We start from the raw sequence: 23136 nt of genomic DNA, 5'->3' as shown, positions 1-23136 counted from the left end.
GCAGTCGCTTAACCGACGGAGCCACCCAGGCGCCCTTTTTTTTTTTTTTTTTTAAACCTAACCCAGCCGTTAAGGTTAAGTCTGGCTGGAGCTGGAGTGCCTTTGTTCAAATCCCGCTCCGTCACTTTCTAGTTATAAAATCTTGGATAAGATACTTAATCTCCCTATGCCTCAGTTCCTCAACAAATGTGCTAATAAAACAAGGAATTTATGTTGAAGAGTTAGCTTAGGTTGTGACCATGGGACTGAAGAGGAAAGGGTGAGTGTGAACTGGTTCAAAGGCAGAATCAATAGGTGAATTCAGATGACAAGGAGAGAAGAGGAGGGAAAGACAAGGGAAAATTCTGGGGATACTAAAAATAAGGGGAGAGAAACCAATTCTACATGGATTAAGGGAAGAGAGTACAAAACAATTATTCCAAAGTTTGTTGCTTGAGAGAGAGAGGGGCTAGCGGCAGTTAAGTACTCTGGAAGGGAAAAAGGGGGAGCTATGTCAAATCCATGTTTAAAGTGAGTCAGCAGGAAGAACGTAAGTGTAGACAATTTGTTTTTAGAGCACCAGAGTGGCGGGCTGAGCGGAAGAAAGTTCAGGGCAGACAAGAAAATCTGGGTGTCTGCTCATTGCTGGACAGAGCTGAAATCATGGGGGAGAAACTCCACATGGCCCCACTATATGGAGTGAGCTGTATGGAGAAGGACAATCTTCTTTAACACTCACGATGATGTTCTTCCTGTGGATAAAAGAGGCTTAAGACATTGCTGTCAAACTCCTTTTGGTGAGATGGGGCTTTTCAGAAGAAATCAAGCACTGATTCAATCTAAGGAACTGCACAGTAAGGGGGTAGTACATTTCTCAGTTTGAATCTCACTTTGGAAGGCCAAATAAACACGTTTCAAGTTGCTTTTATACGGGAAAGCTAGGGTCATCTCCTTTTTAGCAAGAACTTCTTGCTATTCAGTCTAAAATTGTACAACATTCCTCTTGTTGATACGGCTTCATAGCACTCCGAGTTCCTGGCTAAAGCTTCCCGCGATGACTTTTGGATGTCCTATATGAAATAGTTAGACTTTTAGCCTGGCAAGCTGCTGAAACCCTTTAGGACAACTGAACTGTAGATAAAAATCTTCCAGGGAAATAGGTGTGGGCAGGATGTGTGGTTTCCTTGTCTCTCATTTAAAGACTGATGCAATTAATTTTTCGTGAACAGTCTCTTCCAGTAAGAGGTGCATTCCGGAGTGTTTCAAGAGCAATCCAAAAGGACAAGGTAGCCACTGATGTTCAGTTTGAGTTGAGACTAGAGCACGATGTTTTTCAAGCTGTGCCCCTTTGCTAATGTGACCTTGAGGACCTGAATTAGCCATAACAACAACACACAGCAGAGCAGGCGCTTGTTTACCAAATAATCTGGAACCGAGCAAACCTCACTCTGAATGTGTGCACAGCAGTCGGAATCCAGGAAGACAGTCCTAAATTTTTAGTGATATAACACACATGAGATTTTTTTCCCTCTGACATTCCAGGCTAACCACTGTCTAAGTTAAGGCTCTGCAAAACATCTGGGACATACATTTCTGGAAAAAATGATGGCATCTTTTCTAACAACTCTCTGTGGCCTAAGCATTGCGCGCTCTGGCCTGACAGGAGCCTCAGCAGCAGGATTACCTGTGGGGGCTGGGGCAAGCTGTGCCGGTGCGCAGACAGGCATGGACGGAACTGGAACTGAACGCCGTCCAATTTCATGCGTTAACTATGGACCTAGTGCCACTTAGGAACAAAGTGCAGAGCAGAGCAAAACTCAAAGGTGAAAAAATGTACATGCTCTTATCCCCCCCAGAAAATCACTTTCTCTCTAGAGAAGTAGAGGCTTATTTCATCTGACATTCCAGGCCTTGCCACCACTGGAAGCAGGGGCAGCACCTGACGTTCGATGATTAAAGTCAAAGCACACAACGAACTGCCTCCTGGCTGCCCCAAGGCCACAGAACCAGACAGCAAAATAGTTTCCCTATTCCGAGAGTCTTCTCAGCCAAACACCTAGGAAAATGTCCTGGTGACAGATGTGCCTACTTTTTCCAGACAAGGTTTGCCCAAAGAGCGATAAAAGCTAGATGGGCCTCAGCATGTTCACTGTACCTCTTAGGTATTCACGCATTTTCACGGACACTCCATCTCGTCATTAATTTCTTACCATTTATTAGATGTACATCATACTTCCGAAACAGATTTAAGTGGAGAAAAGGAACACCTCAAACACTACGAGGGGTCTTCTCGCTGTTAAAGGACAGAGCTTAGCAGAAGGGGACAGGACTCCCGTTCGTTGAGGAGCTGCCCGGCCCAGCCCGGCCTGGCCGTCGGGGTTGTACTGCTGGTACTTGGCAGAGTGGCGCAGATTCTCAAGCAGGATCAACGAATTATTTTGTGGGGAACGGGTCCCTTGTTCCACATCCATTAAGAAATCCGTGACAGCAGAGTATGAAAGCAAGTGCAGGGCCCTCCTGAGTATGGGTCCGTGTGTGACGGCACAGGCTGCTCACCCGGGGAAACAGGCTTCGCCCTCCAGCCAGGCTGCTGCGGCTGGAATCTCGGCTTTGCCATTTATTGGGCATCTGTAAAAGGGAGATGATAACAGTCTCGACCTCACCGAGTTGTTATTAGGATTCTGTGAGTTAAGATTTGAAAAGTGATTAGAAGAATACCTGGCACATAGCAAGCCCTCACATAAATGTTTAGTAAAAATACACTCTACCGAGCCTAACCATCTCAAAATGCCAGGGATGACGACAGCCATGCTGTTGTGAATTTGAGAGTTTGGGTCCTGAAAAACAGAATCACCTTTTAATTTATTTTAACAATTCAACAAGGGATTTCAAAAGATCTTCTGGATTGAGGGCAATGACTCACAAAGCAAAACTGAAGAACAAAAAAAGATACTGGTTTATGCTCACTGTTCTGGAAGCCTGTGGAGTGCAACTTGTCATGAAGCCCATGTCATATGACTGCTTCCTTTATGCTAAAAGGATTCACCAGGGACTTTACTGCTTCCATACAGGAAACAGAGCCTGCTGTATCTGAACAAATCTAAGAAATATCTTTCTTTTCTTTTTACAATGCAGAATATTGTAAAAAAAAAAAAGAGCTGCAGAACAGGAAATGTTACTAATCATACTAATATTATATTTAGCTATAGGAAAAAATTACTAAAACAAGTCAGAAGATAACCTGCAGGTAGTGATACAAAAGAAAAGAAATTTGGTACACAGAGGCATAAATACTTAATGGTTTATTAATGTTTGTTTCATTTCTATTTTTAATTTTTTAAAAAGATTTTATTTATTAGAGAGAGAGAGAGAGAGCACAAGTGTGGGGGGAGGCGCAGAGGGGCAGAAAAAGACAATCTCAAGCTGACTCCATGCTGAGCGGGGAGCCTGACACGGGGCTTGATCTCATGACCCTGAGATCATGACCTGAGTCTGCCGCTTAACCAACTGAGCCACCCAGGCGCCCCTTAATGTTTTTTTTTTTTTATAAGAGCACCTTCAGTTTCCTTACTGGATTATTTACACATTTTTTACTCTTCACCACCAATAATTCTCAGGACCTTCAGAAGCCTTTACGATAAACATGGTTTTTTCCACTCCGATTATAATAAATATGGTTGACTGCAAAATTCTAGAGAAGTAAGTTGTCATTCGTCAAACAATTCGCCCAAGGTACACAGACTTGGGATACTTCTCCTTAAGAGCTGGCCACTGAACAATGAAGTAATCGGAGAGGTGAAACAGAATCTTTCCGGACAGGGATAAGTGTTCTACTCGGCAGATGCTTTCAACATAGACAATGATCACTTTCTTTATTCCTAGTATCCCAAGGAGAAGGGCAGATATGCAGATAGGAACACATGTTCCTGGTCCATTACACAACACCTTAAAAAAAAAAAAAAATGAAGGTCAAATTAACATAACACTAGTCTAAATGAGGCATCTAAAATGAAAAACAGTCACATCTTATGGGAGATTTTTTATTTTTCTAAGTCTTGAATTATTCCTTGTAAAGATCTAGTATGCAGCAAAAACCCATGCACCCGGAGCCAGGTAGGGCTGTGTTGCTGGCTCTCCTGCTTACCAACTGTGTGGCTTGGGGCAAACAGCTTAACTTCTCTGGGCCTGGGTGGCGTGCCCTGTGCTACCAGAGGTGTTTAGCACCGTGCCTGGTGCTCAGCCCGTATTCACTGGACGTGTGTGTGCTGCTCTTCTCCAGATGTTCTGTGGATCTTTAATGTCACACAAAAACATAGAAGACAGATAAAGTCAGCTATGAGTAGTTGTTTTCTCGTGTATCAACTTGTTCTTGTTGATTTTTTAAAATAATCTTTAGAACAGTTGGAGCACTGACATGTAAGATGTAGGAGAAAATGTCTATGTAGAGTGTCTTTGTGGGGTATAGAATCATTTCAGGAGTTCAATTCAACAAATGGGATATTTGAGAGAAGGCTACTAAATGAATGAGATTTTTTCCTCCAGAAAATTTAATCTGTGCTTGTGGTCCAGAGAGTTTAATGCTTTTGAATTCTGCTAATTTTTATAGAGAGCTACTGTTTAAAAACAATTTAGTTGGCAAAAATAACAAGGGAAATAAAAAATTGACTCCTAGAGTAACTGCAAAAAATTTTTAAAAGTCTTTTAAGAAAATAAGAGGAAACCTATTTCACAGAATTGTTGGTAATTTATTATTACTTTCAGAGAAAAAAGTATTTGCAGAAACATCTTAATCATATGCTCGTACTGGTCAACTGAATTAGTAAAACCTAACAAAGCATTTTTTTTTTAAGTAGGTTCCATAACTAGCATGGAACCCGACCTAGGGCTTGAACTCACGACCCTGAGATCAAGACCTGAGCAGAGATCAAAGTCGGACGCCTAACCGACTGAGCCACCCAGATACCCCTAATAAAGCAATTTTTTTATTCCACAAATGATAAAACAGGAGATTTGTGGTTGTCTATGTATGCCTGTTGGGCATTATCTACAATGTCACATGATCTTTCCAGCACAAAGTCCACAAAACTTATCAGACATCAGAGAATCTTAGAGTTGAAAGGGTCCCCAGATACAATGCCTGACCATCTTGGCATTTCAGATTGTTCCCGATGGACAGACATCCTGTCAGGGCTGTAAGACATGGCCAGGGCTCTAAGGGTTTGATAAAGGTTATCTGATCCCTATGACCACCTGGCACATCATTCACAAAACTTTGGGAAGAGGGAAGGTAGCCTGTTTCAGGTGGGAACCAATCTTTTTTGTGCCTTCCTTAAAGTGTCTACCTACAATTTAACCCCCTATCTCTCTGAAGAATTTTTGTTGTTTTTCTTGAATTACCAGCTACTAAGCTCCTTTTCAGACTAGTCTTTTTTAATCCCTACTGAGTTGCCCCTATAACCTTTCAAGGCAGTGCAATAGAAAGAAAATGGGACTGAGAGTCGGGAACAGGTTTCAACCAGCTGGGGCAACAACAGTAATGAGAGTCACCACCTTGGCTCTTACCACCACTTTTTATCAACAACTCACTGTGGCCAGGAACAGAACTAAACATTTCATATGCATTATTTCAATTACTCCTCACAGCGATCATTTGAGGCAAGTTTTATTGTCCCTTTTGTAGAACAGGAAACTGAGGCACAGAGAGATTGGGGAAGTTGCCTCATCACATGTTTAGGAGTGGAGGAGTTCTTTTTTTAATTATTTTTTAAAGATTTACATATTTATTTGAGAGAGAGCTAGAGAGAGAGAGAGCGCACGAGGGCACAGTGGGAAGGGGCAGAGGTGGGGAGAGAGAGAGAGTCTGAGCAGACTCCCTGCTGAGCATGGAGCCCAATGCGGGGCTCGATCTCATGACCCTGAGATCATGGCCTGAGCAGAAATCATGAGTTGGACGCTTAACTGACTGAGCCACTCAGGCGCCCCAGGAGTTAGTTACCATATGCAAAGGGAGACTGGACTAAATGACCTTCCCTGTCAGCTCCATGATTCTTTTTTTTTTTTTAATTCTATGACTTTAATTTGCCTTTAGTGTTGTCTTATGCCTAAATTACAAGATTGTTCTGAATCCTTTCAGGGTTTAGAATTCTAAAAATCCTATTAATGTGAGGTTTTTCAATAGTGGCATTATTGACATTTTGGACAGGATAATTTTTCATTGTGGTGGCCTGTCCTGCACATTGTAGGATGTCTAACAGCATCCTTGGCCTCTACCCACAAGATTCCAGTAGTCAAGACAATTAAGAATGTCTCCAGACATTGCCAAATGTCTCCAGTGTAGAACCACTGCATGAACGTATTCCCTAAACCCTGGATTATTTGTTGCTTTTCTCTTTTTTTCCATTGTACAGAATAAAATAAAACCTCAAAAACTAATGATGTAATGTATGGTGATTAACATAACAATAAAAAATTATTAAAAAAAGAATAAAATAAAACCTACAGCTAAAAAATAATGTAAACATTACTTGTTGAGTCTTCAATGTCACAAAAATATTTTCATGTTGGTTGTCTTTAAAAAATGTACATATCCACATGTGTTCATCTCACTATCTGTATATACAAACTGTGAATACTCTGATAGAAATGTCTGTATACACACAGGGAAATGACTGGCATTGGTGGGGGATGTATTAGCAACCTGCTATAGATCAGAAGCAGAGACTGTTAAGATAAAAGTAAAAGTTAAAGGTATTCATTTGTTTATCTCTGTCATATCTCTATTTTGAAGTACCTTACTACAAAAGTCCTAGGTACTATAAGACCACAAAACCATACATCAAGAATTTTAAAAAAGGGCAAATTAGTCTCAAGGAAAACTTAGGCTAAGGAAAGCTATTTTTAATTAACCACAGGTTTTAACTCTGAGTTTTACAGAAGCCTAGGCAAAAAAATTAAAAAATTGTGGATCATGGAGTTTCCACTATTTAATGAAGCAGATCAGAAAGACTTATTCCAAGCATTGAACAAAACAGAATTAAGTAAAAAAGATGTTAAACAGTGTTAAATAATACAATGGTTGGCACTGTCTTTGTAGTCTTACAAAAAACACAGAAACACTCTTCATATTTTTATTTCTTAAAATGGACATTCTCAATGAATGTGGGGGCCTTGCTTTTATTCTCTCTCCTCCTCACTACCTTGTAAACTCCTTAATGGGCAGGGTCAATGTCTAGGACAATCTATATTCTGCACCTGGAACAAAAAAGGCACTCATTAAATTTTGCTCAAAGGAAGGAGGGAGGGGGTAAAGGAGGAGGGAATCCTTCTTTGCCTATTGTATATGGGGTCAAATGTTCTATTTGCTACACTCAACTCTGTTTGTAACTCTAGCATATGCACTCCTCATAAACATAATGGTTGTAACTGACAGCTTTTAAAAAACCAGCCCCCCCAAAACCCCAAAACCAAAAAAAACCCCAACCGTCCCACATTCATTTGCCTTTTCTTCAGGGGGACCACTGTTATCTCTCTCTCAACTTAAGTGCTGGGGTAGACTCCATACTCAAGTATAAGGAGAGGACCTATGACTCCAGTCTGAGCAGTCAGGGCACCGAATTTCTCTGACAAAAATCACTTGTTCAGGGAAGAGCACCTAATCCAGTGAGAAATCATAAGATATAGTGGGACATTTGTTGGGGCTGCTGAGAGAGCAGTGCCTTTTCTGTTATACTGGGACCTAGGAGGATGTAGGCCTGGCACCATTAACATTTATCTTGCTGCCATGAGAATGAAGCCATCACAACGTAGAACAGAGCAGAGCTGAGAGATGAAGACAGGCCAGGTCCCAAAGGTAGCATTTACAATCCATGACTCCAGCCGTGCCTGAAGGAAACCAGATCTATCCCTAGACTTGCCAGGTATGTGAGGGAATACATTCCATTTTTGCTTAAGCAGTATGAACCAGGACTTCTGTCACTAGTAATAAAAAGTATACTAACTGACATAGCCCTTTATTTTGTCTAACTCCCTGACTAGGCTCTGACTATTTGCAGTGCCAACTGGTAGGTGTTCAGTATGTCCCTGCAAGATGAATTAACAGATCGATAAATAAACTTCTCTGAGAGTAGAAAATCCAAGAGATGTACTAAGAATAATACAACTTATAGGTCTAGAGAAGAGAAAGAGGTCAGGGCTAATATAAATATGAGTCATGAGGGTGGATGAGCCGGATCAAGGATCAACCATTACAAGAGGATTGTTGTCCTGTAGATTTGGGACAGGTCAAGTCCCGCTGGCTGAAACACAACATCAGCACGTGTGAAGAGATGTAGTTAAGCTGGGTAGTCTGAACTCAACTCCCAGCCTAGTAGGAACCCCATACACAGTATATGGGTCAGGACCTTTGGGGTCCTGGATTGGTTTGAAGGTAAGAGACCATGAAGTTGAGAGTGAGCCAATAGGGAACGTGTGAAGGAGAGACTGAAAGCCAGATGGAGAGTCTGACCAGGGCCGCAATTGCAGGGAATGGATAGAGAGGCAGAGTCCAACTCTTGAGGTACTGGCCTGAAAGCCAGACTTTCAAACAGCCCCTTGCTGGTGGAGGCAGAGGCTGGAGAGAGCTCATGAACCACAGGAACCGAGCTGCAGGGAAGGTTCTGTGGAGCTTCTAGGGCCATGGATAAAGCTGGAAAACTGGAGCCCCTCTCTCCAAGCAGTTCTTGGATACCAGCAGTCTAACCCACTGTCAAAGCTGAGCAGCTCAGACAGGTAGTCTCCGTGGAGGTCACAGGTTTCAGAATTAACACTTCTGTTTACAGGATATTGGCTTTACTATCTAGACAATGAATGGGGAGATGTGGAAGGGACCGAACAGTGAGGTGTAGGAACAGTCCGGAGACACAGGGAGAAAAACAGCTTGGATGTAAGGCTTAACAGGAAGCAAAGTCAGATGAGGTGCTTAAGAATGCACCTTCTATTTTAGAGAAATAAGAAAACCTACAAGGTCATCTGACAGCCTGTGCCCAAAAGTGTGCCAAACATAATGAATCAATGTTTCTTGTGGTCACCAAAGCTACAATGATAGAGATCCTCAGATTTGGCCAAGAGAATAGTAATGGAAACCTCAGAGATGGCTATTTCAGCAAATTTTTGGGCTAAAAAACAGGGCAGAGGAAGAGTGCACCCGAGGGGAAGGAGAGCTCCAATAGAGCCGGGTGAGGTAAGCAGGAACCGATGATCTATATGTGAACATAAAGAGCAGTGGGAACACACTGTGGGGGAGGGAGGAACTTACTCCGGGAGAAAAGAGTTAGAATTCAGAGTGTTTAGTTTGAGGTTGGTTTGGGAAAAATTGTACTTTTTGAGGACACGGATAAAAATGATGGCCCCAGAAGTTTGCCCCCAGCCGATTTTCTTTGAAATACTATAATAATTTTCAGCTCACAGGCGCCTGGGTGGCTCAGTTGGTTGAGCGACTGCCTTCGGCTCAGGTCATGATCCTGGAGTCCCAGGATCGAGTCCCACATCGGGCTCCCTGCTCAGCAGGGAGTCTGCTTCTCCCTCTGACCCTCTTCTCTCTCGTGCTCTCTATCTCTCATTCTCTCTCTCTCAAATAAATAAATAAAATCTTTAAAAAAAATAATTTTCAGCTCAGTGTGAAAACTACAAAAAGCATAAACAAAAAGAGTAATCCTTCCAATCTCATCAATCTGTTAACATTCTCTTTCAAAGAATGTCTTTATATAAACATTTATATATTTTACTATAAAATAGGATCATATGTGCACACACATAATTGTGAGAGCTTGTATATAAACATTGTAAAGTTCTGTTTAGCTATAGTTTTGTGTGTTATAAAAAGTTTTTTTTAAAAATCCATGATTTTTAATGACTGCATATACTTAATTCTATAGATACCTCATCATTCAATGAACTCTTCCCTTATTGGTAGAAATTTAGACTGACTCCTTTTTTTTTCTGTTCTAAATCATGTTGTTTGAACATCTTTCTATATAAATCTGTGACTCCTAAGGTTTTAATTTTGCACTGAACTATGTTCCAGAGTTCTTGCTGAGTGAAAGGTTAGAAGAAACAGCTTCAAGGCCTTAAGGAAGTTGTAGAAAGTTTAATAAAACAACGGTCATGAACTGGGAATGGGCCATGCGGTGTTTTGGTTCTGCTCCTGCCTAGAATCTGTTTGAGTAATTTCTCACTGAACTGCGGCAGCAAGCACAGCCCACCTCTCATACCACAAGTGAGACTCCTTTCTAGGTCTGTTTTGCGGCTAGTGCATGGGCCAGTGACCCGGCCAGATGTTTCTACCCAGATCTGACCAGGGGCTGGTGGTATAGAAAAGCAACTCTGGAGGAGAAACTGTTCTTGTGGCAAAGATGCCATTGGAAGAGTCTCCTTTCCAAACCTAGTGGTGACAGTTGCCGTGTTCTGTCTAGCGGTGACGGCAGCAGTGTCCTGCAAAACCAGCTCCACGGCCATGGAGTTTTGGCCATGGTCCTAGCAGCTCAGCTCCTACCTTGTCCCTCCATGTTTTCTAATCCCACTGTATTAGCTTTCTCAGTAATCCTGAGAGCTCTTCTTTTAAGGTTCCAAACCCAATTCCAACGTGTTTGTATGTGTGTGTGTTGGGGGGGGCAGGTTCCCTATATACAACATCAAGCAGTTCTTGGATACCAGCAGTCTAACTGAGAAGTCAACTCAATCCTGACATTATCTATCCAGCGACAGTACCAGATTCCACAGGTTAAAGGTTCAGTCCTACAAGACTATCTCTCACCCCCCACTTCAGACACCAGTCACAACCCCCAGGCCGTTACCTGTGCTTCTGACTGACAGGCTATAGACTGGAAGTTAGAACAGCCTCCTCCTTACATTCTTTTAATTTGCTACAGCAGCTTGCAGGATTCAGGGAAACAATTACACTCACCAATTTATTAAAGGATATGATAAAGGATAGGAATAAACAGCCAGACGAAGAGATTCATAGGGTGAGGTATGGCATGCCACTCTCCCCCATCTCCCAAGTGTTCAGCAACCCAGAAGTTCTCTGAACCCAGTCCTTTGGGCTTTGATGGAGACTTCATTACATGGTCATGAGTGACTAAGTCACAGGCCACTGGCTGATTTAACCTCCAGTGCCCTCTTCCCTCCTCTGAGATGTGGGGGTGGGGGGAACTTGAAAATTCCAACCCTCTAATCACAGGGTTGGTCCTCCTGGCAACCAGGACCCGAAAGTCACCTTCATTAATATAACAAAAGACTCGTTCATTGCCCTATCACAGGAAATTCCAAGGGTTTTAGGAGCCTTGAGCCAGGAACCTTGGACTAAGACCAAATACATAAGAGAAATATATATGGTCATTCAGCTGACCAAATATATATTTCTTATAAGTCACAAAATTGTAGTTCTCAATAGCCTTTCGCTAAATTCTCTTCCTGTTTCAATCAGCCAGAGTAGACTCTTATGGTTTGTTACTAAGAACCCAGACTGGTATGGGAAGAACAAAGGCTTTGAGAGTAGCGAATGTAGAGTTAGAGGAGGAGTGGATAATGTCAGAACAGGCATCGGATGTGCTCAGGCAGGCTCAGAGAGCTAAACCGTGAGCCCAGGAAGCAGACCCAGTGGAACACAGAGGAGGGTGAGGCCTTAAGAAGGGCCAGGTGAGCAAGCACTCCAGCATGGGAAGGGTAGGTGCAAGGCCTCATCCAGAGAGGAGGAGGGCAAGAGAGGCGAGAGCACAGCTCGGAGAACCGGAAGGAGAAGCATCCGAGAATAAACAAGGGAGTGAGGGAGAAAATGCAGTTGGAGAGCAGGTGGTCTGTAACACACAGCGGTTACCGTCAGAGCACCAGAAGGCTGGGGTGAAGCCCGAGGAAAGGCAGCGCTGAGTGTCCTCGAGCAGTGGCGGTGGGCAGCAGGTGGGATGACGTATTCCTTGGCTCACAGTACGGTACACTGTATTTCTTCTTTTTTATGTATATTTAATCATCTGAGTACTAACAGTTAAACAGAAACATCTAAATGTCAAAAACAACATGAAATAACCAAATAAAATCCTAAACACTAGAATCACTGGCTACTTACGAACCTAAGGGCTCTTATAATTCTATTGCTAACACAGAATTTTCAGAGTTGTCATCATTGTGTAAATAGCATTTTGAGGTCTGCTTTTCCAATTCTATTGCTACTTTCCTTCCATGTTCTACATAGGCATTCGATGCTTTGCTTCAAGAACATGCCACAGTCCACCTGGACACTTCCCTACTTCTCTAGAACCAGGTATAGCTTTCATCTTCTTTTAAACCGTATCAAAAAGGTAAGTAAATTATAAATTGTTTTTATGTAGGCTAATGTGCTCATGTTGTAAGGATACTGATTTTATTGCTGGCTCCTCAAATGATCAGTTACTTGTATTTCGCTTGGTGACAACGCAAAAAAAACTGTTCCTAATGTAAATTAGGTTCCTGGACCCAGTTCCAATGTGTGTGTGTGTGTGTGTGTGTGTGTGTGTGTGTGAGACAGAGAGAGAGAGAGAGAGTATGCTTCCCCACACCACCAATGATCCAGACACCAGCTGGGTGTCCTACAATTTAACTCTATTCTGACACTACTCAGAGACAGAATCAGATTCCATGGGTAAAAGGCTCAGTCCCACAAAACCTTCCTCCACTTCAGACACCAGTCACAAGCCCAGGATGTTATTTGTGCTTCTGACAGGCTACAAACTGGAGTCTCCAAACACCTACTTGAACTCAGGATACCAACAGCAACTCCATGTTGCTACCAGAACTTCTGACTCAATGGCTATAAATCCCATGATCCCCTGCTTGGGTTCAATTAATTTGCTAGAATGCTGGGCTCATGGAACCCAGAAAAATCCATTTATGCACTAGATTATGGATTTATTACAAAGAATGTTAAAGGATATGGATCAACAGCCAGATGAGGAAATACACAGGGAAGGTATAGGGAAAGGGCATGCTGGGCTTCCAGGCCCTCTCAGAGCTTGCCATTCTCCTCAAATCTCCATATGTTCACTAACCCAGAAGCTCTCTGAGCCCCGTCTTCTTGGGTTTTTATGGAAGTTTCATTACACAGACATGATTGATTAAATCACTGGCCACTGGCGACTGATCGAACCTCCAGGTCCTCTCCCCTCCCTGGAGGCTGGGACTGAAAATTCAAACCCTCTCATCACATGGTTGGCTACATTGGCAACCAGCCTGTATCTTAGGGGCTTTCCAAAAAAAAAACCAAAAAACCAAAAAACAAACCCAGAACCTTTACTGCTCCCATCACTTAGGAAATTCCAGTGGTTATACAGGAACTTTGATTCAGGAACTGTGGATGAAGACCAAATATACATGAGAAATATATTTTGATCACCTGAATGACCAAATACACACTTTTCTTCTAAATCACAATACTGCACAGTGTAATAATAAAAAAAAAGAGCAGTAAACTTTGGTCCTGTAGGATCCTGCCCAATTGATTAAGTTCCCTATACTGACACCTCAACACTGATTACTCCAGTTCAGCCAGAATATTCTTGCTTATACTGCATTCACATGATCCATCAAGAAGCTGGACAACATGGCGCTTATGGGCCAGGGATCTGCAATCACACAGACCTGGGATGGCTGTGTCACAGCACTGTGACCAGGGACAAACTGCTCACCCATTCCATGGCTTAGTTTCCTCATTTATGGATTACTCATTCAAGAAATATTTATTGAGCAAAGATAATACGCCACGTACTGTTCTGGGTATTAGAGGTGTACTAGTGAACAGAAGTCTGTGCCCTCACACAGTGTACATTCCAGTAGGTAGACAGAAAATAACAGATGCACATATGAATATATAACATAAAGCAGGATAAGGAAATGGGAGATATGGAGGTCAAGGAAGATGTGGGAGGAGGGGATCTGTGAGCAAATATCTGATGAAGTGGTATGGTCTTCTGAGTGAATCAGACATCAGTTAGAGCAAGAGGCAGGAAAGATGATGCAGATTTTGTGGACTGACTGTAAGTTACCGAGGGCCAATGAAAAGGTTTGGGGGGTTGGGGACGGGTTGGTGCTTGAGACAGATTATAATTTAACAGAGCTGTTAAGCTCTCAGGGGTTTGACTTCTAGTGGTACCTATTGGAAACAAAGACACACAGGGCCAGATGACCCTAGTCTGATGTCCTTGTGGGGAGGCGAATAATAAGCTGTAATGTATTCTCCTTCTTGGGAGTTTGTAGTGGTAAGGCAGAGAATGTTAGGGGTGAGGAAGAGTAATCAACCAGAAACAAACAGAACATGAGAAAAACAGCATCTATGTAATAGTGTTACTGTGAAGATCAAATAATACATGTAAAGCTTCTAACATAGTGCTTGGCCCATGGTGAAAATCCAGTAAATGGCAGCTAGTACTATAATCCATCCAAAGGTCAAGTAGTATAATTGCGGCATTTTTCAAACTCTTAAGAGTGCTCATAAGGCTCTTCTCTGTCACAGGCATAGCACTGACCTGGCATGGTTTATCCTACCCTTCAGAGGATACCTTGTAAGAGTAACCCAAGCATCCATTTTGGTCTATTTTCCAGTCATATTTTTTGCCCTGCCTGCTCTACTCCAAGTGACGCCTGTGTAAAAAAATGATGGAAGGAGCCTGATGACCAGCACTGGTATTTTCTGGATTTGCACAGATAGTAGATGACTGAAGGATTCTTGAGTGTCCCTGCTCTGGGTCTGCAGAGCCCCAGTAGTGTACCTCTTGGCCTGTGGCCAAAAGGCCGTGAAAGCTGAGGGCCGCAACATGGTCAACAAGCCTGATAACATGATGAATAAGCCTGATCTTGTTAATTTCAAAACAGGAGTTGGCTATTTTCCCCTTGTATGGGAAACTAGACTTCCCAATCTTCTGATGACCTTCCTGATTTGTTGGGTTTGGGTTCAGCAACAGGGATGCTAGCTAAACAGGTGGCAGAAGCACGCTGACATCAGGCTCCAGTGTCTCCTCCACAACTCAGGGACACTCAACTATAGTTTCAGTGCATGTTAGTAAGGTCCTACAGACGAAGGCTCCACACCGTTGGGCACTCTGTACATGCTGACAGCCAACCCTCCCACTGTAAGTGCAGGGTAGGCGAAGAACTCAGTGGTTGTCAGGGGACACACTGGGTTGGCATTTCATTGCCTTTCCCTGACCTTCCATCATAAAAAAAGTAAATACAGGGGAACCTGGGTGGCTGTTGGTTAAGGGTCTGCCTTCGACTCACGTCATGATCCCAGGGTCCTGGGATTGAGCCCCGCTTCAGGCTTCCCTGCCCCACGGGGAGTCTGCTTCTCCCTCTCCTGCTCCCCCTGCTTGTGTACTCTCTCTCTTTGTCAAATAAATAAATAAAATCTTTTTTAAAAAAAGGTAAATACATAAAATTTAAACTTGGATATTTTGGGGGGGGGTTGGTTAAGCCATGCCTGCTTCGTATCGTTATTAGATCATTGTCAGGCTAACCAAACATTGTTTTCCTAACCCTTCCTGGAAGCAGCTGAGGAAATTGAATCTTTTAGTTTTCCTGTTCTCAGGACCAAATGGTCAAGGTGACATTTCTTGCCTTCTTGGTATTTTTTTTTTGTTTTCATTATATTTTCAATTGTCTGAAATGATTTTACAGAGATCTCTGAATTGTACTAATTCAGTATTTTTTTCCTTTTGCTTTCCCCACGCCCTATACTCAGTTGCTCTTCCAGAAGCACAGACTGCTAGTGCTATATGCAGCCTCTGGGAGTCATTTAGTTCAATCCTCTCCCTGTCACCTGAGGAAGAAGGGCAAGACCTTGATCTTTACAGGCACCTACTATTGCCAGACACAGAGCCTGTGTGGCATTTTGCGTAATTACCTCACTTAAATCTTATAATCGCCCTCACCTTGAGGTGGGTGCTGTTATCCTCATATTTTGGACAAGAAAACTAAGGCACAGAGAACTCAAATAACCTCTCTAAGATCACAAGGCCGAGACTCAAACCCAGCTTTTCAAAGACAAGCTTGGAGTTCTCCTGTCCACCACCTTGGTCTGGCACTGTCCTACACCTGTCAAGCAGATCTGGTGTTAGCTGGAAGTGGCTAAAGGCAAGGTTGGCTCCAGGGCAGATATGATGCAGGGAGTTTAACTGAAGGTGAAATTCTGGCAATTGTTACTAATATTTTATTTTATTATTTTATTTTTTTAAAAGATTTTTATTTATTTGAGAGAGAATGAGAGAGAGACAGCATGAGAGGGGGGAGGGTCAGAGGGAGAGGCAGACTCCCCACTGAGCAGGGAGCCCGATGTGGGACTCGATCCCGGGACTCCAGGATCATGACCTGAGCCGAAGGCAGTCGCTTAACCAACTGAGCCACCCAGGTGCCCTTGTTACTAATACTTTATAGCTTTAATAGAGAAATTAGTGGCAGACTGTAACATGCCACTGGACTAGGATGGATTAGGAAAGCTTTTCAGCAGATTATAAAGGAAAAATGGTAAACATTTTTATAAGAGCAGGGAGTATCCTTTCTAAACAGGAAGAACTGGCTTATCAGAGCAATTATATAATTCCCGACTTTTGTCAAGGCCCCCTCTTAACTAGATAAGTGATATTTTCTTCATGATCCTTCTCTAATTTTTTTCCCCCATGTAGCTATGAATAAAATATCTATCTTGCTGAACTGAAAACTAGTCAGTTTTCCTTAGATAATTTATGCCCAGATTATTTTGGCGGTACAGGCATATCTTGTTTTATTGCACTTTGCTTTATTATGTTCCGCAGATACTGTGGTTTTTGTTTTTGCTTTTGTTTTCAACAAACTGAAGGTCTGTGGCAACCCTGTATGGAGCAAGTCTCATTGCTGGTTTTCCAAAAATACTCGCTCACTTCAGGTCTCTGTGTCACATTTGGTAATTCTTGTAATGTTTTAAACTTTTTCATTATTATTATTTCTGTTATGGTGATCTGTGGTCATTGATCATGAAGGTTACTATTGTCATTGTTTTGGGGAGCCACATACTGCACCCATATAAAATGGCAAACTTAATTGATAAATTTGTGTGTTCTGACTGCTCTACCAACCGGCCATTGCCCTCATTTCTCTCCCTTTCCTTGGGCCTCCCTGTTCCCTGAGACATTATGATATTGAAATTAAGCCAATTAATAAACCTATCAGAGCCTCTAAGTAGTCAAGTGAAAGGAAGAGTCTCACATCTCTCCCTTTCTATCAAAAGCTACAAATGATTAAGCTTAGTGAGGAAGGCATGTTGAAAGCCAAGATGGGCCAAAAGTTGCTGAACATGCAGCCAAGTTGTAAATGCAAAGGAAAAGTTCTTGAAGAAAATTAAAGGTGTGACTCCAGTGAACACGCAAATGATAAGAGAGCAAAACGGCCTTATTGCTGTTATGGAGAAAGTTGTAGTGGTCTGGATAGAAGATCAAACTAGCTACAACATTCCCTTAAGCCAAAGCCTGCACTAATGACTCTTTCCTGTTATACACTCAAAAGACAGGAACATTGGTAGGAACTGAGAGAAGCAATTCAATTCTAGTGGAAGTTGTTTCATGAGATTTAAGGGAAGAAGCCATCTCTATAATATAAAAGTGCAAGGCGAAACATCAAATGCTGATACAGAAGCTGTAGCAAGTGATCCAGAAGATCTAGCTAAAGTAAGTCATGAAGGTGGCTACACTAAACAAGATTTTCAACGTAAACAAGGCAGCCGTCTATTGGAAGATGTCATCTAGGATTTTCATAGCTAGAAAGAAGTCAATGCCTGGCTTCAAGGCTTCAAAGGACAGGCTGACTCTCTTGTTGGGTGTTAATATTGCTGGCTACTTGAAGTCAAAGCCAATGCTCACTTACCATTCTGAAAACCTTAGGGCCCTTAAGAATTATGCTAAACCTACTCTGCCTGTACCCTAGAAATGGAACAACAAACCTGGATGATAGCACATCTGTTTAAACGTAATGTACTGAATATTTTAAGCCCATTATTGAGAGCTCCTGCTCAGAAAAAAGATTCTTTTCAAAATATGACTGCTCATGGACAATGTACCTGGTCACCCAAGAGCTCTGATGGAGATGTACGAGATGACTGCTGCTTTCATGCTAACACAGCATCCATTCTGCAGCCCCTGGATCAAGTAGTAATTCTGACTTTTAAGTGTTCTTATTTAAGAAATACATTTCATAAGGCTATAGTTGCCACAGATAGTGATTCCTCTGATGGATCTGGGCGAAGTCCATCGAAAACCTTCTGGAAAGGATTTACCATTATACGTGCCGTTAGGAACATTTGTATTCATGGGAAGAGGTCACAATATCAACATGAACAGGAGTCTGGAAGAAGTTGATTCCAGCCCTCAAGGGTGACTTGGAGGGCTCAGGACTCCAGTGGAGGCAGGAACTGCAGATGCCGTAGAAACAGCGAGAGGACTAGAAGCAGCAGGGGAGCCTGAACATGTATCTGGACGGCTGTGATCTCATGATCGAACTTTCACAGCTGAGGAGCTGCTTCTCATGGATGAGCAAAGACAGTGGTTTATTGAGATGGAATCTACTATGGTTAAGATGCTATGACGAGGGGCGCCTGGGTGGCTCAGTCCGTTAAGTGTCTGCCTTCAGCTCAGGTTATGATCCCGGGGTCCTGGGATGGAGCCCCGCATCGGGCTCCCTGCTCAGCAGAGCCTGCTTCTCCCTCTCCCATTCCCCCTGCTTGTGTTCCCTCTCTCGCTATGTCTCTGTCAAATAAATAAAATCTTAAAAAAAAAAAAGATGCTATGACGACTGTTGAAATGATAACAGAGGATTTAGAAAATGACATATACTTAGTTGATAAAGCAGTGGGGTTTGAGAGGACTGACTCCAACTGTGAAAGAAGTTCTATTGTGGGTAAAATGTTATCTAACAGCATCACATGCTACAGAGAAATCGTTCATGAAAGGAAGCATCAACCAATGTGGCAAACTTCGCTGTTGTCTTATTTTAAGAAACTGTCAAAGGGCACTTGGGTGGCTTAGTCCGGTTAAGTGTCCAACTCTTGATTTTAGCGCAGGTCATGATCTCAGGATTGCGAGATCGTGCCCTGCATCGGGCTCCATGCTCAGCACGGAGTCTGCTTATACCTCTGCCTCTGCTACTCCCCCTGCTCAAGCATGCTCTCTCTCAAATAATTAAAAAAAAAATTGTCACAGTGACCCCAACCTTCAGCAGCCACCACCCTGATCAGTCAGCAGCCATCAACATCGAGGCAAAACCCTCCACCAGCAAAAAGACTACAACTCACTAAAAGCTCTGATGATGGTTAGCATCTTTTAGCAATAAAGTATATTTAAATTAAGGTATGGGCAGTTTTTTAGACATAATGCTATTGCACTTAGTACACTATAGTATAGAGTAAACGTAACTTTTATAAGCACTGGGAAACCAAAAGAATTCATTTCACTTGCTTTATTGTGATATTTGCTTTATTGCTGTGGTCTGGAACCAAATCCATAATATCTTTAAGTTATGCCTGTATAAAAAAATGTTTATGAATTTTTATAGAGGATTATCTGATTCCTTAATTCCGAGTCAAAAGGATATAGAGAAGCACTTGTTTATGAGATTCTGGTTGTGTATGTGTGTAAAAGAGAGACACTCAGACAATGAAACAAAGGCAAAGGATACTATTCAACAAATTGAGATGCAGTAAGTAGCTGTAGTACCTTGTTGTGGTTAAACACGGTACTCTGCAGCCAAGCTTAGATTCCACACCTTGAATAAGCTGTCAAAGTTCTGCAAAGAACATGTGCTTCACTCTGTGCGTTCAGGTATTCACAAGTTATTTCCCTTTAGTGGTCCACCACACATTGATCAAAATCCTAGCAATAGTACACCTGACTCCATCAGTAACATGCAGAAGCAGAATGACATTGCTTGTCAAAATCAGGGTGTTTTCTGAGGTTTTTATTGACTTCAACTTTTAGCTGAGTTTTGTTAAGTATGACACTCTCCTATTAGAGACTCAGAAGACAGCTACTTTGGTAGGAACTGAGAGAAGCAATGAGTTTATCCCTGTTCCCTTTAAACCAGCAAGGACAGAAGCGACTCTATGCTAGTACTTCTCAGACTCCCACGTCACATTAACCCAGGGGCACTTGCCCCAAATGTATTCTTTCCAAAGCAGTATCTCTGGGTCCAGAGTCCAGGTCTGTGCATTTTAAACAAGCTCCCACATTCTGGTGGAAACTATAGCTTGTAAACCTCTGTTCTACACTACAGGAAGAGGGCTGGCACCCCACCTACATTTATTTATTACTGCAAAAGGGATCTGTGTGTGCTAAGGGAGAAGGAGATGTGGCTACCGGTGATCCTTCAAAGGCCATTCTCTCTCCCACCCTGCAAAACCATTCTGGGGGCAGGAGCCCAGCTGAACTCATCTGGAGAAGCTTTTTATTTTATTTATTTTATTTATTTTTTTTAAAGATTTTATTCATTTATTCATGAGAGACAGAGGGAGAGAGAGAGAGAGAAGCAGAAGGAGAAGCAGGCTCCCAAGGAGCAGGGAGCCCGATGCGGGACTCGATCCCAGGACCCCGGATCATGACCTGAGCCGAAGGCAGACGCTTAACCATCTGAGCCACCCAGGCGCCCAAAATAAAATGAAATCTTAAAAAAAAAAAAAATTGTTCCCCTCTCCTTCTCCTTCCACTTTGCAAGAGTACTCACTGATCTTTTCTTATTCACAGTTTTTAGATCTTCGTTTTAAAATCCACAAGTTCTTGTAGCATCCTATAAAAACAGACTACAAGGAGAGAGCCTGTCCCAGGGCCTGAATTCTTTCTAACCTAGGCAATTTAAGGCAAAAGAAGAATGCAATTTAAAAAAACCCAATAAAATATAGTCCACAATACATGTAACATCTAGCTAAGTATCTGATTAAGTACTTTTGCTAGATCTGTTTTTTGAAAAAACTGGTTAGACATAATTGTGTATGAGGCAGGAGAGTCTATGACCTCCTTGCATTCTAGAAAGCATGTGGCCCCAAAATATTCCTAACACAGTGACTTACTTTCTTTCTGTCTTCCTTTTTCCTCCTTTTTTTCCTCTTTGCAGTCAGTGGAAGGCAAATCCCTGTGTTACACTATACCCTGCAGCTATGACCTGCCAGGGGGTTCCCTCTCCAGCTCCCTCTTGGGGAAGTGGTCCACCCCTTCTTACTGGCCAACTCCATCTCTCTTTTGGCTCCAACTGTCTTCCCAGGCTGGATTCCCCATGCTAACCCTCTAATCTGTTGGGGAAGGGCCTGTGGCAGCACTACCATTTGAAATCTTTTTTATTTTAACTTTATATATGTATATTTTAAAAGATTTTATTTATTTATTTGAGAGAGAGAGCATTCTCAAGTGAACAGGAGCAGTGGGGAGGGGCAGAGGGAGAAGCCGACTCCCCGCTGAGCAGGGAGCCGATAAAGGGCACAATCCCAGGACCCTGAGGCAAAGGCAGATGCTTAACCAACTGAGCCACCCAAGTGCTCCCTTTCTTTTTTAACTTTAAAAAACAGAGTCTGATATATTTCTCTGTCCCCCTTCTCACCCAAACCCTGCCAATTCTATTTCTAAAGCCTCTTCAATCTGGCACTGCCCTTGATCTCCACTACCTGGGATGAGCCTCTCACCTGGTTCCCTCAGAGCACCTGCTTTTTCAGGCTCACCTCCTCCTCCACTCCACTCTCCACAGTGCGGCCATGAGACTTCTTCCTCAAATACAAACCTGATCGTGTTATCACTTATCAAGGGCTTCCTGCTGCCCCCAACATAAAAGTCCAAACACCCTAAAAGTTCTTTCCTAAAACTCCCTATCCGTATTGTTTTCCTTCATTGCCGTGGTTTGTGGTTTAAAGGCTCACTTGGATTATTTTCTACAGTAATATTGAAACTCATGAGCATCGCTCAAGTTAATATAACAACAATAAACATGAGGAATCAAGGCACATACTCCCATGTAGCCACGTATTGTCCTTTAGTGACCCTTCAGGTACAGCCAGTTTTGTAGTGCTAAAGTAGACTTAATTGTTCCAAATGCTTTCTTTGTCCAAATTAATGTTTTGTTTTGTTTTTTTAAACACATAAGCCAGGATTAGAAAAGATTTGGCCAGTGTGCTTACTGGAAATCAAAAGCTTGAGGACCAGTATTCCCACTTATTTTTTTTAAACAGGAATGAGGAGGGGAAAAAAATGACCAAATTAGGGCTCAGAAAGAGAAGAGAGAGGGAGCAACAAAGACAAATCAGACCCCTGAATGACCAATTCTACTTCAGGCTGGCCCTGACCAAAGAAAGACGGTTAATGGGTCCTCACATTATTTGTAAATAGTAACATTTCATCTTCGTCTCCATAGCCACAATAAGAGATAGGTATGATTATCTGTATTTTACAGGTGAAGAAACAGACCAGCAAGATTTATTTTGCTTACTATGGCAATCACTATTGAAGTGTAATGCTCACAGTTAAGGGGGAATATGCACCCCTCCTGTCTCCCTGGAGGGAAGAGCCAAGTGTGTTCTTCTGTCTTTTCACTCTACCCTTCCCTGCACAGGAGGAGGAGCTTGCCTGGTCGGGTGAATTTAGAACAGACTCAGGGTGCTTGGCCCTGGCAGGCCCATGGGCTTTTTCACTCTCTTTCTTCTAGTCTGTCCATCTTCCATATCTATCCTTTACTCTGGGTTGTGTGCTGAGTAGAGGAGAGAGGCAAGCCCACAGTCTAATTCAGGGGAGAAGATTTAGTAAACCCATAGTAGCCACATAGGAAAGCCAATACCTCCAATCTGGCTTTTATCACTCGATAAAGCTAATATTTTCCTTCCTATGTCGTATTTCTCAATTGGTTGTAAACATAAAAGGGGAAGACAGAGGGCCATTAACTGGTTTCTTAAAAGCTAAACACAAGGCACATAATAGGCACTCAATAAATATTTGTTAAGTGAATGAATGAATTTGTCCAAGGCCACAAAGCTAATAAGCAACAGAACAGAAACGTGAATCTATGTCTGATAGAAAAGCCCATGGTTTCCTAAAATTCCACTCTAGTGCTTCTTGTAGAACGTTCTATTTCCAGGTTTCAATTCATGCTTCCATACAGCTGCCA

The 23136-nt window shown here is 42.4% G+C and overlaps 1 protein-coding gene across 2 annotated transcripts in view; it reads right to left on the bottom strand.

Annotated features, from left to right (window-relative positions):
- Positions 1-2171: 2171 nt before the first annotated feature.
- ALG14 (ALG14 UDP-N-acetylglucosaminyltransferase subunit) overlaps positions 2172-23136 on the bottom strand; it is a 93138-nt gene continuing 72173 nt past the window's right edge. Inside the window, exon 4 of one of the 2 annotated variants that reach the window (XM_025872252.2) lies at positions 2172-2607. In XM_025872252.2, the coding sequence (XP_025728037.1) occupies positions 2413-2607 (195 nt within the window). In that variant the 3' untranslated portion in view covers positions 2172-2412. Of the gene's footprint in view, positions 2608-3251; positions 3925-23136 lie in introns of those variants that run through there. The other variant, XM_025872251.2, reaches the window with a different exon arrangement.

The sequence above is a fragment of the Callorhinus ursinus genome, unplaced genomic scaffold (genome assembly GCF_003265705.2).
Source record: "Callorhinus ursinus isolate GAN/ISIS: 27379988/994484 unplaced genomic scaffold, GSC_fseal_2.0 scaffold9, whole genome shotgun sequence".
NCBI lineage: Eukaryota > Metazoa > Chordata > Mammalia > Carnivora > Otariidae > Callorhinus > Callorhinus ursinus.
The sequence above is the reverse complement of the archived record's forward strand: the minus strand, read 5'-3'. Positions and strand labels throughout refer to the sequence as shown.